Below are 18148 nucleotides of genomic sequence, written 5' to 3' on the forward strand. Positions count from 1 at the left end.
TTAGACATAATGAGGGCACTAGTGGAGTGGATGGCTTGCTATTCCTCAGGGTCAGGGTCTCCTTCCTTCCTCCTAACCCTGACAAAGACTTCCAAACTGTTTCTTTGATTCTCGGAAACCTACCGACTGTTCTGCCACTTCTTGTTTTTTACTGCTGCCTCCAGGAACAGTGCGCGTTCTGCTAAATGTTGCTGGATTTCACATCTATCTCCTAAACAGGCACACCACTGATGAAAGGTAATGCTGGCTGCATGTCTGTTTCACAATAATAAGTTCTCAAGAATGAAATTTCCATGGTTCCCTGGACCAGTTGAATTAGTGAATGCAGCTTATGTCCCTTTCCCACTATTTGCTTGTTTTCTGGTATAAAGTTGAATTTCAGGACCTGTTTAATAGCACTTAAATCTAGATGCATTTATATGCCAAGTATATAAATGCACTTTATTTTGAAAAATTACATGTAGAAAATCTTACAAACAACAAACATCTTGAATCATAAACAAACTGATGCTGACAGATAACAAAGTCAGAAGTCAAACGACACCAGGTTATAGTCCAACAGGTTTATTTGAAATCACAAGCTTTCAGGAGTGTAGCCCCTTTGTCCGTTGACTTCTGACCTTGTCCACTCCAGTCCAACTCCGGCACCTCCACATCATGGCATATTACAAGAAAGAATTGGATGTCAGTTTCGTCATTAAATCTATTTACTGGTATACATTGGAATGTAGATTTAAAATAGTGTTATCACAAGAATTATGCAATTAATTACAAAAGACACTCAAAGATTAAAATTTAAATGTTAACGATATTTTAGCCTCTTTCAATAACAATACGAACTCCTGGTTTCTTCATGCTCAGTTTCTTTATCGCCATCTGTCCATTTGTGGTGAACTGGTTCTGCTCTAACCTAGAGCAGAGAGAAGTATTATGAGATACAGATGAGCTTTATATATTGGATACAAGATAACTTCTGTATCTATTCTTTACAGCTACATCCTATAATCCCCTACCTTTTTATTTGACACCTTTAATCAGCTCATGTCAAATTACAACAGAAGCACGATATTAAAAAGTTGCTGGAAAAGCTCAGCAGGTCTGGCAGCATCTGTGAAGGAAATAAACAGAGTTAGTATTAACTCTGTTTTTCTCCTTCACAGATGCTGCCAGACCTACTGAGCTTTTCCACAACTTTGTTTTTGTTCCTGATTTACAGCATTCGCAGTTCTTTCAGTTTTTATTTAGAAGCATGATATTAACTGGAAGACGTCTTTCAGTCTGAATAGATCTGCTTTGCTTTTCAAGCACCTGAAAATTTTCTTCAAAGGAGCACGACTTACAGTTATCGATGTGAGTGATGGAATGGTAGAATCATGCTTTCTTTCAGAAGAATGTTGGGTTGAATTTTAATAATCAAAAACAGATGAGTGTCGGTGGGTCACATGTTGAAATTTTAGAAGAGCTCAAGGCCAATTCTAGTCCAGCTGCAGAAGAAACAAGGGCCAAACAGGTTGCCAACTTGTCTAAATTATGAGGTTGATAGCCCAAGATTTAATCCTGTTTTCAGTTTTTGTGGTGGGCAGCCTTGGGTAACCTATGAGCTGAAGGGTAGTGAAGGGTGCTTCAGGGAAAAAGTAAATGTCTGTACAGCTTTGCTGGTGAGCCAAAGGGAGCAAAAGCACTTCCCGTTCTGCCTTCATCTGGAAGCACGAGGGCAGCCTGGGAAGGTAAGCTTTTCGATTATAAAAGTCTTACCTCGCGTGACTGCGGCCTTTCAGTTGTTTCAGTGGCGGGAGTCTGGGAGGAAGCGTGAGGGCAACCTGGGAAGGTAAGCTTCCACCCAATAAATTTGGGAGTTAACTAATACCCGAGACACTACACGCATAGTGTCTCCCACCCTTCCACCTCCTCTAACCTAATAATAACGACTAAGTGTGGTGAGCAGGTAATCTATTTGCATTTCTTTTCCCTCATCTCTTTGTTATCTTTCGGGGTGGTCACCTAGACGCCAAATCCTCCGGGAGCGGGTCAGAAGGCAAAGCCAGAGTCTGTTTGAGTGTATAACGGAGTAAACTTACTGGTGCAGAGAACACTGCGAAACTTAAAAAAAAAAATTCATTTTAAATAATTAACTAAGTAGAGATGGCTGGCCAGGTGATGTGTTGTAGCTGTATGATGTGGGAGCTAGCTGATCCCATTCAGAATGGCAGTGACCACATCTGCAGCCAGTGTTGGCTGCTTGAGGAGCTCCGGCTCAAAATTGATGAGCTGGAATCGGAACTCCAAACACTGCGGCACATCCGGGAGGGGGAGAAATACCTGGATGCTGTGTTCCAGGAAGCAGTCACACCTGGTAGATTAACTAATGTTAATTCGATCGGCGGGCAGGGACAGTAGTGTGTGACTGCGAGTCAGGCAGGTAGAGGGACCCTGCAGACAGGAACACAGGAGCCGCAGCCCTTGACATTTTCCCACAGGTATGAGGCACTTGCTCCCTGCGTGGATGAGGAACAGGGCTGCAGGAAGGATGAGTCAACTGACCAAGGCACCATGGTCCAGGAGGCCATTCAAGACGGGGGAGCAAAAAGACAGATTGTAGTTGTAGGGGATTCCATCATCAGGGGGATAGACAGTATCCTCTGCGAGCAGGATAGAGAATCCCACATGGTGTGTTGCCTGCCCGGTGCCAGTGTGCGAGACATCTCTGACTGGCTTGAGAGGATACTAGAGAGGGAGGGGGAGGATCCAGTTGTTGTGGTCCACGTAGGTACCAACAACATAGGCAGGACTAGGAAAAAAGACCTGTTTCGGGATTATGAAAAGCTAGGAACAAAATTAAAAAACAAGTCTTCAAGGGTCATAATCTCTGGATTGCTGCCCGAGCCACGCGCAAATTGGCATAGGGAGGCAAGGATCAGGGAAGTAAACACGTGTCTAAAAGAGTGGTGTGGGAAAGAGGGTTTCCTTTTCATGGGGCACTGGCATCAGTTCTGGGACAGGAGGGATCTATACCGCTGGGATGGACTCCACCTGAATAGGGCTGGGTCCAATGTTCTGGCGAAAAGGGTAAATAGGGTGGTTAATAGGACTTTAAACTAGTAAGGAGCGGGGAAGGGAGAAGTGAGCATAGAGGGAGAATAACAATTAATGTAAGGCAAAGCAGCAGGTTAGCAGGTGACGAGGAAGCTTCAACTCCATTGAAAATTAGGAAAAAAGTTAAAGGGAAGGAGAACTCAAGAGCTGTTAGTAATGGAGGTGATAGGACCCAAAAAGAAGGTGCAAAAACTGGCATAAGGGCACTTTATCTGAATGCTCGGAGCATTCGAAACAAGGTGGATGAGTTGATGGCGCAAATCATGGCAAATGGGTATGATTTAGAGGCCATTACAGAGACATGGTTACAGGATGGTCATGACTGGGAGTTAAATACCCAGGGGTATCAAGCTGTTCAGAAGGACAGACAGGAAGTTAAGGGAGGTGGTATTGCTCTGATTTTTAAGGATGATATCAGGGCGGTAGTGAGAGATGATGTAGGTTCTACTGAACAAAATGTTGAATCCATTTGGGTGGAAATTAGGAATAGCAGGGAGAAGAAGTCACTGATAGGTGTGGTCTATAGGCCACCAAATAATGACATCATGGTGGGGTGGGCAATAAACATAGAAATAGCTAATGCATGTAAAAAATGGTACAGCAATTATCATGGGGGATTTTAATCTACATATCGATTGGTCAAACCAGGTCGGTCATGGCAGCCTTGAGGAGGGGTTCATAGAATGCATCCGCGATAATTTCCTTGAACAATATGTAATGGAACCTACGAAGGAGCAAGCTATCCTAGATCTAGTCCTGTGTAATGAGACAGGAATAATTAATGATCTCACAGTTAGGGATCCTCTCGGAAGGAGCGATCACAGTATGGTCGAATTTAAAATACAGATGGAGTGTGAGAAGGTTAAATCCAGTACTTATGTTCTATACTTAAACAAAGGAGACTATGAAGGAATAAGGAAGGAGTTAGCAAAGGTAGAATGGGAGCAAAAACTTTATGATGGGTCGATTGAGGAACCATGGAGGACTTTCAAAACAATGTTTCACAGTGCTCAGCAGAAGTATATTCCAGTGATAAGGAAGAACTGTAGGAAAAGAGAGAGCCAGCCATGGATGTCTAAGGAAATAAAGGAAAGTATCAGATTGAAAAAAAAACATACAAAAAAGCAAAGAATAGTGGGAAACTAGTAGACTGGGAAATCTTTAAAGGCCAACAGAAAGCCACAAAAAAAGTTATAAAGAAAAGTAAGATAGATTATGAGCGTAAACTAGCTCAGAATATAAAAACAGGCAGCAAAAGTTTCTATAAATAGGTAAATTGTAAAAGAGTGGCGAAGGTAAACATTGGTCCTTTAGAGGATGAGAAGGCCAATTTAATAACTGGGAATGAGGAAATAGCCGAGACATTAAACAGTTATTTCATGTCGGTCTTCACAGTGGAAGACACAAATAGCATGCCGAGAACTAATGGCAAGAAGGTTATAGCAGGTGAGGACCTAGAAACTATCATTATCACTAAGGAGGCAGTGCTGGGCAAGCTAATGGGGCTAAAGGTAGACATGTGCCCTGGCCCTGATGAAATGCATCCCAGGGTACTAAAAGAGCTGATGGGGGAAATAGCAAATGCACTAGTAATTATTTACCAAAATTCACTGGACTCTGGGGTGGTTCCCGCAGATTGGAAAACAGCCAATGTGATGCCACTGTTTAAAAAAGGAAGTAGACAAAAAGCTGGTAACTATAGGCCAGTTAGCTTAACTTCAGTAGTGGGGAAAATGCTTGAATCTATCATTAAGGAAGAAATAGCAAGACATCTGGATATAAGTTGTCCTATTGGGAACACCCAGCATGGGTTCATGAAGGGTTGGTCATGTTTAACTAATTTGGTGGAATTCTTTGAGGACATTACTTGCATGGTGGACAATGGGGAACCTGTGGATGTGGTGTATCTGGATTTCCAGAAGGCATTTGACAAGGTGCCACACCAAAGGCTGCTACATAAGATAAAGTTGCACGGTATTACAGGTAATGTATTGGCATGGATAGAGGATTGGTTGACCAGTAGAAAGCAAATAGTAGGGGTAAATGGGTGTTTTTCTGGTTGGCGGTCAGTGGCTAGTGGTGTGCCTCAGGGATCAGTGTTGGGACCGCAATTGTTTACAATTTACATAGATGATATGGAGTTGGGAACTAAGCATGTTGTGTCAAAATTTGCAGATGACACTAAGGTGAGTGGTAGAGCAAAGTGTGCAGAAGACACTGAAAGTCTGCAGAGGGATATAGATAATCTAAGTGAGTGGGCAAAGGTCTGGCAGATGGAGTACAGTGCTGATAAGTGTGAGGTCATCCATTTTGGTAGGAATAACAGCAAAATGGACTATGTTTTAAATGGTAAAAAATTGCAGCACACTGCTGTGCAGAGGGACTTGGGTGTCCTTGTGCATGAAGCGCTGAAGGTGGGATTGCAGGTGCGGCAGGTGATTAAAAAGGCAAATGGAATTTTGTCTGCCATTGCTCAAGGGATGGAGTTTAAAAACAGGGAGGCTATGCTGCAGTTGTATAGGGTCCTGGTGAGGCCACACCTGGAGTACTGTGTCCAGTTTTGATCTCCTTAATTGAGAAGAGATATACTAGCACTGGAGGGAATGCAGAGGAGATTCACTCGGTTGATTCCAGAGTTGAGAGGGTTGGACTATGAGGACAGACTGAGTAGACTGGGATTATACTCATTGGAATTCAGAAGAATGAGGGGAGATCTTATAAAACATATAAGATTGTGAAGGGAATAGATAAAGTGGAGGCAGGGAGGTTGTTTCCACTAGCAGGTGAAACTAAGAATAGAGGGCATCGCCTCAAAATAAAGGGAAGCAGATGTAGGACTGAGGTCAGGAGGAACTTCTTCACCCAAAGGCTTGTGAATCTGTGGAATTCCCTGCCCAGTGAAGCGGTTGAAGCTACCTCACTGAATGTTTTTAAAGCAAGGCTAGATAAATTTTTGAACAGTAAAGGAATTAAGGGTTATGGTGAGTGGGCGGGTAAGTGGAGTTGAGTCTCAAGGATCAGCCATGATCTTATTAAATGGCGGGGCAGGCTCGAGTGGCCAGATGGGCTACTCCTGCTCCTGGTTCTTATGTTCTTATGACGAGTCCCCCAGCTGGTTCCTATGGTTGGGAATCAGATCACCCAGAATCATACCTACCCTTCAAAGTCAAAGATCAAACACTTCTGAAGTCAGACAGGTACACTGCCAGCTTCCCCACTCTGAAGCATGAGTCAGACCCTCTCTTCCCACCTCAAGATTGAACTTCGCTTAAGGAGCTGGGCTCAGCCCTACTGATTCTTGCAGCCTGCTCCCTAAATCCCTGCAGTGCAGGAAGAAGCCTTTGGGCTCATCAAGTCCACACTGATCCTCCGAAGACTCTCCTACCCAGACCTAATTCCCTACGTTATTCCTGTAACCCTACATTTCCCATCACTAATCCACCTAGCCTGCACATCCCCGGACACTATGAATAATTTAAGCACGGCCAATTCACTAAACCTGCACATCTTTGGACTTTGTGAGGACATCAGAGCACCCAGTGGAAACCCACACAGACACAGGGAGAATGTGCAATCTCCACACAGACAGTCACCCAAGGCTGGAATTGAACCCAGGTCCCTGGCAATGTAAGGCGACAGTGCTAGCCACTGTGCTGCCCATGTCTATGTCTACCAGCAGACAGCTACATATCCCACCCCATCCTACTGGGAACTAAGCCCATCAACAGTCGGACTTTCAGTTGGCACCCTGTGATAATACGTACGCACAGATTTTGGAGACACACAAACCTCTGGCTTCCTGGCTAAAATTCCACAACTGCATAATGTGAATTATCTGATTTCTAGGCATATAGGAACAGGAATAGGCTAATATGTTCCTGAGAAAAGTCACTGGATTCAAAATGTAAACTCTTGTTTCTCTCTCCACAGTTGATGGCAGACTGCAGAGTTTCTACAGTACTTTCTGTTTATATTAAAGGCCATTCAACTCATCAAACCTGTTCTATCATAGGTAGATCAATATCTTATCTCCATTCACCATTATTGTTTCCTCAGCTGGGAATACCTCTACCAAACGAATGATTAGAAAATGGAATAATGCTAGAAAACTAGAGGACAGCCAATATTATTTATATATTTAAAAAGCGGGTCACAACAATTCTAGGACAGTTAGCATAACATCACTGATAAGGAAGATAATGGAACATTTACTCAAGGATGTAATAGAAAAATGTATAGATACCAAAAAATAGAAACAGGAATCAGCATGGGTTTCCAAATAAAAGCAATGCCTGATGGACCTTATAGAATTTTGTGATGAAATATCAGGGAGAATATATAAAGTAAATGTAGTAAATGTAAATTACCTAAATTTTCAAGATGGTTTTGAGAAGGTATTGTTTATCAGTGTAGATTTCAAAACAAAAAGTCATGCTTGACAGACCTTGTTGAATTGGGTGAAGAAATATTTTTGAAAAAAGACAAGGTGAATGTACTGTAAACTATTTGCATTTTTGAAAGATCTTCGATAAGAGCTGCGTACTGAAATCATGACCAATGTCAGAGAATGTGGAATTACAGAACAAGGAGTAGAATGGATAGCAACCTGGCTACAAATGAGAAAACAGACAGTAGAGGTTAAGGTTGGCAGGATAGTTGGCAAAAGGTATGAAGTGGCCCACTTCTTTTGGTCCACTGTTTACAATTTAAATTAACAACTTGAATTCATGAAGGGAAGTAATATTTCTAAATATACTGGCAATACCAAATTGAAAATATTTGTAATACTAAGAAGATAATGATAAATACTAGAAAGTATGAACAACATTACAAAATGGATGTTTAAATGATGAATTAACCTCAGCTTTATCAAACATGAGGTGTTGAATTTTGGAAGGACAATAAGGAGGTCACACACAGATAATAAGAGTCTAAAAGGAAAAGAGCTGCAAAGAAATCTAAGTGTATAGGTACACAACTTCCATAAAATGGCAACATGGGTTACTAAGATCGTAAAAATTCCAATCATGCACTAGGGTTTATTTTTTAAAGGGTGTAATTGAAAAGGTGTTATTTGTATTAAACTTCATTAGCTTCATTAGACTGCACTTGGAGGGTTGTGAACAGTTCTGGGCGCCATGTTATTAAAAGGATACAGAGATATTGATGAAATGCAACTTTTTTTACAACTTTGATGCCACAGCCTAAAGATTATAATTATCAGGATAAACTGAACAAGTTGGGCACTTTTCTCCATCAAAACTCTTTTAAGAAGTGACCTGATGGTAGTGATATCTGATATAATGCAAGAGTTCAATAGTGTTGATATGGCGAAGATTGACAATCTAGGGGACATAAAAATATGAAATCACTCCTGAAGTTGGGAATTTGGGAGGAATTTCTTTACCTAAACAGCAGGGAAAATCTGGAACATACTACAACATGGAGGAGCTGACAGAAATGACATAGATATATGTAAACACAATCTAGGCAAGCACATGAGAAAGTAGAGCATAGTTAGTGTAATATGAGGAGGAGGCTCCTGCAAAGCAAAAACACCATTCGATCAAATGGTCTGTCTCGTGATTGTCAACTTGACAAACAAAATCTATCAATTTCAGTTTTGACATTTTGAACTGGTCTAACCACGCCAGCTTTTATGGGGTGAAGAGAGTTCAAGATTTCAATATACTTTGCATGAAGAGACGTTTTCTGACATGAACATTAGTGCTGAGTTTAATCAGGGTTAATGTTTTGTTACTGCTTATTGATCCTCCTATTTGAGAAACTAGGTTTCCCCTGGCTATCCTACCAAATCCTTTAATTATCTCTCTATGGTAAGGTTACACCCACATCATCAAAGATAGACAAAAATAATTCACCGCATTTAATAAAGTCAGCTATTGTTTGAGCTAAAATGTAAATGGAAGCCAAAATTTCCGAAAATCCACAAGTATTGAGGTTGGTTGGTTCTCCGAGCTGGTTTGTTGTTTCATAGACGTTTCATTACCCTGCTGGGTAACATCCTCAGTGCAGCCTCCGATGAAGCGTTGTTGTGTTTTCCCGTCTGGTTTTTAAACTCTGGAGTCCGTTGAGCTGGATTGCCTCACTTCTGGTTTTCCTTCGTAGTGGAGTGTATATGGGGTCAAGTTCTATGTGTTTATTAATAGCATGCTTCATGGAGTGCCAGACTTCTGGGAATTCTCATGCCTGTCTCTGCTTAGCTTGCCCCAGGATTTTGGTGTTGTCCCAGTCGAATTGGTCGTTCTCCTTGTCCACGTGGATTGAGACGAGTGAGTATTGGTCGTGTCTTTTTGTAGCCAGTTGGTGTTCATGTGCCCTTGTTGTTAGTTTCCCTCCTGTTTGTCCGATGTAGTGTTTCTCACAGTCTCTGCAGGGGATCTTGAGATGACATTGGTCCTGTCCATGGGAGGGAGTGGGTCTTTGGTTCAGGGGAGCAGTTGTCGTAGGGTTGATGTGGGCTTGTGTGCCACTTTGATGCCCAGCGGTCGTAGGAGTCTTGTGATGAGTTCCAATGTGTTCCTGATGTAGGGTAGTGTGATGAGTATGTTGGGGCATGTAGTATCTTCCTGATGTTGTTTGTGTAAGCATCTTCTGACCCAGTTTTTTGGATATCCATTACCCTTGAAAAGCTGGAACAGGTATTCTTCTTCCTCTTGGTGTAGTTCTGTGTTGCTGCAGTGTGTTGTTGCCCGTTTAAACAGTGTTCACACGCAGCTTTGTTTGTGTGTGCTGGGATGGTTACTGTTGAAGTTCAGTACCTGGTCCGTGTGAGTTGCTTTTCTGTGTACTTTCGTTTGGAGTTCCCCATTTGTCTTGTGCTCTACCCTGATGTCCAGGAATGGGAGCTGTTTATTCTTCTCCTCCTCTCTGGTGAATTTTATTCCAGTAAGGGTGTTGTTTATAAGTTTGTGTTCTACCATGACGTCCAGGAATGGGACCTGTTTGTTCACTCCACAAAGCATGCTATTAATAAACACATAGAATTCGACCCCATATACACTCCACTACAAAGGGAAACTGGAAGTGAGGCAATCCAGCTCAATGGACTCCAGAGTTTAAAAACCAGGCGGGAAAACACACCGACGCTTCATCGGAGGCTGCACTGAGGATATTACCCAGCATGGTAACAAAATGTCTGCGAAACAACAAACCAGCTCGGAGAGCCAACCGACCTCAACACCCACAACCCGAGCTACAAATCTACTCCAAAACCTTAGAGGAATCTACCAGTAATTTAAACATTATTGATTTGCCATTTGTCATTCTTTTCCTCGTGACAAATGAGCTTCTGTGTATTTTAGACAGTTCATAGCTTCTTAGGTGATGAAAATTCAAGCAAGTTAAGTCCAGAACCAGAGGCCACAATCTAAGGATAAGGTGTAGGCTATTTAGGACAAAGATGAGAAAGGCATTTCTTTACCCAAAGAGTGGTAAGCCTGTGGAATTCTCCACCAAGGGAATTGTTGAGGCTTAGGGAGATGAAGACTTGAATGAAAGAGTGAGGTAAAAATGTGAGGAAGATCAGAATTGACGGAGTTGCAGAGAATGCAAGGTGAAAAGGAGCAAAAAGATTTGGGGGTAACCACTAGATTACCAGGCCAATCTTGCAACTTAGTCTGTGAAGCACAACCTGTTCCATCCTCATCTGCAACTCTAATGTGAAATTGAAATGAAAAATGCCACCACACCCAGAGTGGTTGAGTAAGTATTATTTTTTTTCTGTCTGAGGAAGCGGGCTTGTGAGTGACATGAGCCCCTTGAAAGGGAAGTTACAGTAATCAGACAATGCCACTCCTGTTGCATTGAGACCACCATAGCATAACACGTTATCAACAGAAATGCTTTCCTTTTGGTCAACTTACATCATCTGTGACCATCAGTACCGCATCTTAGGGATCCGCGTCAAGTCCTCTGGAAGCTTGGGTACTAAACCCTGCCTACTTTCCTTGATAACTCATATTTCTGCTTCATTTCTGATGCCTGATGAGGATGGCTGTGCAGAGACAAGGGCTGCCTTCATAACCATGGTTAGTGCCTCTGTTTCGCAAACCCCTGACTAGGCCAATGCAGCCACCACGGCTGTAGTGGAGCACATGGTAGGCCTCCTGATGATGAATTTCCAATACTTGGATCAGTCTAGCAGGGCTTTGCCAATTGTTCAGAGAGAGGGTGGACTCATAGGGGTTTGAGTGATGTGGGCTATGGCAGGCCATCTTGACGTAGAGAGCATCTTGCGCATCTTTTATGATTTTGAAAAGCAGTGTGAAGAGTTTCTCACCATGCAGTAGCTAGTTGCCAAGTAAGGGGGAATCTTTGTTAGCCAAAAGCCTTGCTGATGTTCCAAATTGCCTCATTATTATTCTATTTTGCAAACCTGCGAGAAGAAGTTGAGAAGCCTTGACCTGGAAATCAAAGGGTGTTTTGCCAAATTCATCTCACCACTTGTTCCGAATGACCCCCATGTTACATACAATTAGACTGCAGCCAGAAACATGATCCACTGGCACCATATGCACCCAACCTCTTTGGAGATTGGTAACCAGCAACTGTTGACTCATCATGGCACCTCTGTGATACACTGGCATGTTGCTTAGGAAGCACAGACTCACACTGCAGGGGACATGGGCAACTAGCATTGAATGGCTGCAGCAGAGAAACTTTACACGAGGGGGCATTAATCCAGCTCACAGATAGGACTAGGCTGCATTTCAGAGATAATCACTTGCACTCTCATTAAGTGTTTTCTTAGAGCCTAACTGCATGCTCACAGAATCAATGTCATGCTTCAAATACAGTGTGGGTGGCGAAAATCCCACAAGGCACAGAATGGTAAATATTTCCACCGCTTGCAATAGCATGCGAGCAGCACTACAGAGGTGTGGTGCACATGCAATGGACAAACAGTATGGGATAACTCTCTAGAGCTCACAAGGAGATAGTCCTTGAAATTGAGACTTAGACAAATATTCATAAAATTCAGCCCACCATTTCAGAATTCAAGAGGCTACAAGAAAATTCCTGTTGGTTGCATGGAAATGAACATCTGAAAAAACAATTGGGCCAGCGTAGTGGCTCAGTGGTTAGCACTACTGCCTCACAGCACCAGGGACCCGGGTTCAATTCCACCCTTGGGCGACTGTCTGTGTGGAGTTTGCACATTCTCCTTGCGTCTGTGTGGATTTCTTCCAGGTGCTCCAGTTTCCTTCCACAGTCCAAAGATGTGCAGGTTAGGTGGATTGGACATGGGAAATGCAATGTAACAGGGATAGGGTGGAGGGGATGAATCTGGATGGGATGCTCTTCGGAGGGTCAGTGTGGATGTGATGGGCTGAATGGCCTGCCTCTACACTCTCGCGATTCTATGAATGCCATGGAACACTGCCATAAACTGCTCCTAGCCCATTGTCCTTCCACAAGATCAGGGCCAAACATCCAGAGGTAAATTGAAGATAAAATTACCCCTTCCAGCCTATGCACAGTTTCCTAGCTTCATCCCTGCTCCAAGTCATTTTTGAGGAGGCAAGTAGTGGGTAGCAGATCAAGCTTATTAAGAGACTAACGGAAAGCAATTTAAATTCCTGTCAGACTCCAGGTTCCCAAATGTGGTAAAGACAGTTTAGTTATCTGGAAGCAGGCCAGAGACCACATTCCAGACGTGCCTGCAGGCCCTGCCTATACTGGCTGCCGGAGATACCACCTTCTCTCCACTCCACACTCCATTTCGTGCAACCCCAACTCCCACAGTGGTAAGCAGCAGACAAGATACCTTCTGGATTTAATGAACCCACCTAGCCTTAACCCACATGTAGATGTGGAGTGTTGGAGGTAAGGTAAAGGACAGTGAAATCTAGTCCTACATGTTCTAAAGTCTTTTTATATATCATTGAAATTCATCAAATAACATTGAATTTTATTTCAATTCTTTATAGGCAATTTGCATTCTGCAAAAAAAAACAGGCTGAATACATAATAAATTGATTCACTATGTTTACAGAGGTGCTAACAAGTTGCAGATAATGCATTTTGTTTGCACTGCAACAGGAAACTGCCGAATTTCACATTTTATCTTCTTTTCTTCCATAGTATTTGTAACACATGACCGAATTGATACCAGCATAGTACTCATACAACTGGATAAATAATAATAAATAGTTCACAAACTCACATTAAACATTCCAGGTTGGTACAGGTCAAAATGAGACTGCAGAAGTTCTTTATGGAACTGTCTGTAAATAAGTTCTCACTTAAGTCGAGGCGTGCCATTGTCTGTGATGTGCTGAGTGCAGTTATAAGCTTTTCACAACATGCATCAGTGAGAGATGTTTGTTTTAATCTACAGAGATCAGATAAAGAAAAAAGTTGCTAGTATTAGCATTATTGTGAAAAAAAATCATTGCACTGATTTGTTTTTTAATGACTATAACGGACTTCAAGAATTTCTTTCTCCCATTTTTGCTTAATCTCTAAGCATCTTCACTTCATGTCACTTAACAGAATCTGTGGGAGTGCATCACAAGCACAATTTGGGCTCAGATTTCTGCTAGGTGCAGGATTTCCTGCAAGCATATCTTGGGTCCCATTCAGTTTTACAAAATAATCTCAATCCATTCAGGTTTATGTCTCTGATTGCAGTCCACTGCCATCATTTGCGTGTATTAGTATTCCAGGATTAGCTACCACCATTCCTCTCTCTGTCAGAATTCCGACAGATGGAATATTTGCATAAAGTGGGTGGCCATCTACATCAGTACCAGCAGAACTGGAACGGCAATACCTGCTGAGTGGAGAAGGCGGGGATTGTGATCCTAATCACCAAATAGCTGCAGAGAATTCCATCCAAATGAAGCTTTCACAGAAACGTACAACCGTACAGCTCCTGGATGATCCTGAACTCCAATATCCTGCCTTTTCCCATACCCTTGATTCTCCTATGAATTAAAATCTGTCCATCTCAGCCTTAAACTGCGATGGATGGATCAATAAAATATTCAAAGCTGAATTGAATAGATTTTTGACTGACAAGGTAGTCAAGGATTGTGGGGTCATGCAGGAAAACAGAAGGCACATCAGGTCAGCTGTGATCCAATTGAATAGTGGTGCAGGCGCAAGTGACTGAATACCTGACTCCTGCTCATATTTCTTATACTTTTGTCCTTATCTGGAAAAGAATCCTCATGTGCATTCTTCTGTATTGCCTATGTCCTGTAGGTCACAGTGTGGGTCAAATCTTCCAGAGGAACCATCAGCATGGTCCTGGTTACAGACTAATCCAAGCAAAATGTCAAGAACATTAGGAACACTTCATTCATCAACCTGATTCAGTAAATTGTAAAAATTTGTGGATTGTGCTCTGAAGATTTGGATAACCAAGAAACAACATTTCAATCCTGCATTTGTTTCAAGATATTAAGTTTGCATTTGACTTTGGCAGAAAATATGAAACAGACATCTCCACCATCAATACTAGGGCCAAGCAAGGGAATGTGGTAAGTTGCCTACTATTTACAATCTACCTGACAGTGATTGTTTACCTCATCAAAAATCAATTGCCCTCTGGTGTCACTATTAAATAATGCCGAGAAGGGAAACTTTTAATTTGGTGGCTTCCACATTAGACTAAAGTGACCGCTATAGGCAAACACAGTCCAAGGTCTGTGGATTGTTAGTCAGATTTGTAAGCCACTCTTGATCTCTTCAATTCTGGCTTCATAAAATACAGCTTGTTCTTGAATGTGCCAAAGTGAAACTCATATCAACCCACTCCTCATCAGATAATATTTAATCTCTCATATGTGTTGGAGGAGATGTTCGGGTACATGTTGAGAACTTCTCACACCTTGGAAATGACCTCTGACAAAGACCATCATTGTTGAGGAAATCCAACAGATTCCAATGATCCAGTGCAGGCAGGCAAACTATGGCAATGAGTATTTGACAACCAAGACTTCTGCTAGTTAACAGAACATAAAAACATAAGAACTAGGAGCAGGAATAGGCTGTCTGGCCCTTCGAGCCTGCTCCGCCATTCAATAAGATCATGGCTGATCTTTTCGTAGACTCAGATCCACTTACCCGCGTTCTCACCGTAACCCTTAATTCCTTTATTGCTCAAAAAAAATCTACCTTTTCTTTAAAAACGTTTACTGAAGTAGCGTCAACTACTTCACTGGGCAAGGAATTCCATAGATTAACAACCCTCTGGGTGAAGAAATTCCTTCTCAATTCAGTCCTAAATCTGCTCCCTCTAATCTTGAGGCTATGCCCTCTTGTCCTAGCTTCACCTGCCAGTGGAAACATCCTCTCTACTTCTATCTTATCTATTCCCTTCATAATTTTATATGTTTCTATAAGATCCCCCCTCAATCTTCTGAATTCCAATGAATATAATCCCAATCTACTCAGTCTCTCCTCATAAGCCAACCCCCTCAACTCTGGAATCAACCTAGTGAACCTCCTTTGCACGCCCTCCAGTGCCTATACATCCTTTCTCAAGTAAGGAGACCAAAACTGCACACAGTACTCCAGGTGTGGCCTCACCAGCACCTTGTACAGCTGCAAGTCTGAGTGTATAGAGCAAATGTTTCCACTCTCATTTGTCCATGTGGTTTTGAATCACAACATTTTTAACATGCAGCCATGCATGAGGAAACAAAGCAAATCCTGCACTCTGGACACTTTTATCTCATAGGCTGCCCTGCCCCCAACACAAACATCTGTGTGGCAAGGATTGACCTGTTTAATCACATGAAGAACCATGGCAGAAACCAATGATGCAAAGTAGATGTCGACCTTGAATCAAGGAATTGCAATATGAGGGATGGAGAATATTCCAGAGATTAGGAGGGGCCAGGCGTGGGAGAGATTTGAAAGCAGCATGGGAGTTTTAAGAGATAGTAAGAACTGTTGATGCTGGAGTCAGAGATAACACAGTGTGGAGCTGGAGGAACACAGCAGGCCAGGCAGCATTAACTTTTGTCTACTTTCCTGCTCCCCTGATGCTACCTGGCCTGCTGTGCTCCTCCAGTTCCACACAGTGTTATCTGGGAGTTTTAAGATCTAGGCATTGTTTAAATGAGTTCCAGAGTTAGAAAATTGGATGATGGGTGATCAGGACAGTGTAAATTAGGATATGGACAGTAACTGACCTAATGTCTATGGAGAGTTGTGTGTGGGAGGACATTCAGGATTGCATTAGTGGAGTTTAATATACAAGTAAAAAAAGCAATGGATGAGGCCATCAGCCACAGGATGAGGTGAAACAGGGGTCTAGATGAGCAATGTTGCAGAGGTAAAGATGTTTGACAATAGAGGTGGTGCAGACAGAATGTTTATCTTGAGGTCAAATATGACATCAAGGTTGTGAACAGTCTGGTTTAGTCACAGTCAGCTACCAGGATGAGGAATGGAACCAACGGGGAAGGAGCAGCATTTTTGATAGGAACTGAAAGCAATGATTTCATTCTTCCCACTATTTAGAGCTTGGAGTTCAGTGGAAAAGAATATTGCTGTTTTGGGAAAGATCTGGAAATATTTTTCTGAATTGATTGACAGCCTAGACATGTTATTAATTCAGCTCCACAGCAGTTTATACCCACATTTAACTGTATTTTAAAGCATATAAAGAAAAATAAACAGCAAACTAATCCCAGCAATGCAATGCATTTGGTTATCAGTTTTAAGTGATGTTACAGACATTATTTAATCCATGCTCTTTTCAGAAGAGCAGTCAGTAATGTTGGGGGTGAAGCTTATGAATTGGACAATATACACCCTGCCCTCACCTTGTGTAATGAAGTCAACCAGGTGGACCTCATAGAAGATGTGTTTCCTGATTGGAGCTATTAACCTGGTCCAATCAGGGAGCCCTGGCTGAAAGATATAAACAGGAGTGTCAGAAGTTATGCTCACAATGAGAGCTGGCTCTGTCAAGAACTATGCACGTGTAATTAAAGGGTGACTTGGTGGCAAGATACCAGCCTCTGTGGAGTTATTTCACCACTACTTTTAAAAAGACCATATGATCATAAAATGTGGTCGCAGAAGAAAGCCATTCAGCCCATCGAGTCTATTGTGCCATTCAAGATCATGACTGACCTCGTAATTCCCAAGGGCACTTTACTACTTTTCCCCATTACCCTTGATTCCCTTACTGATTAAAAATATGTCTATCTCAGCCTTGTTCATACTTAATAACTCAACCTCTATAGCTCTTGTGGTAAAGAGTTTCACAAATTCACTACTCACTCAGAGAAGAAAATCAATGTCATTTCTGTTTTAAATGGGCAACCCCCTTACTCTGAAATTATTCCCTCTGGTCCTAGACACTCCAACAAAGGAAAACAACCTTTTCCACCTCTACACTGTCAAATCCCTAAGGATTTTACACATTCCAACCATGCACCCTCTCTTTCTTTGAAACTCCAGAAAGTAATTAATGGGAAATTAAACTTCTTAACAAGTCAATTGCAAATATTACATTCCTAATGCCACAATGCAATTGGCACGGGTAGGCAGGCAGGATTTGAAGGACCATTTCTAAACCCCTAACTAAAAGCTGGGAAAGAAGGGTGAGATTGTCTTTTAAAGGGGTATTTTGTGTATTGTGACAGCAACCACCCGATCAAGATGTTATCCCAATTTCCCATAGTCACACCCTGCCTGGCCCTGTACATCCTAGTCACTAACAGATGGAATTTTCAGATCACAAACCAAAGAATTTCAGGGTCATTTTGCTTTCATAACTAAATTTGGAATAAGATCTTTTGTAAACCAAGGTAGCTATTTTAACCCTACCTGCCTGGTGGAAATAGGGTTGTGTGCAATTAAAGTCATTTAGGTTCACTAACCACTCTAAACTGAATATGGAACATGGAGGCCACTTTACAGAAACCATGTTGGTGTCCAACATTAATACTGGGATCTCCTGACAATCTTCACTGAGCGGCTTGAGCAAAGCTTCTATCCGTGATCAGTCAAAGAGGATTTGGTGCAGATGGGATCCATAACAATATATTTGTTCATTAAGGTGAAG

At 42.1% G+C, this 18148-nt stretch overlaps 1 protein-coding gene across 1 annotated transcript in view; it reads right to left on the reverse strand.

The window, feature by feature from the left end:
- Positions 1 to 813: 813 nt before the first annotated feature.
- Positions 814 to 18148, reverse strand: part of LOC109918929 (NACHT, LRR and PYD domains-containing protein 3-like) — a 54032-nt gene continuing 36697 nt past the window's right edge. The window contains exons 12-13 of the mRNA XM_048604569.1: positions 13283 to 13450; positions 814 to 910 (exon numbers count right to left, since the gene is read on the reverse strand). Coding sequence (XP_048460526.1) covers positions 814 to 910; positions 13283 to 13450 — 265 coding nt within the window. The remainder of the gene's footprint in view (positions 911 to 13282; positions 13451 to 18148) is intronic.

This window comes from Rhincodon typus, chromosome 13 (genome assembly GCF_021869965.1).
Source record: "Rhincodon typus isolate 14 chromosome 13, sRhiTyp1.1, whole genome shotgun sequence".
Classification (NCBI taxonomy): Eukaryota; Metazoa; Chordata; class Chondrichthyes; order Orectolobiformes; family Rhincodontidae; genus Rhincodon; species Rhincodon typus.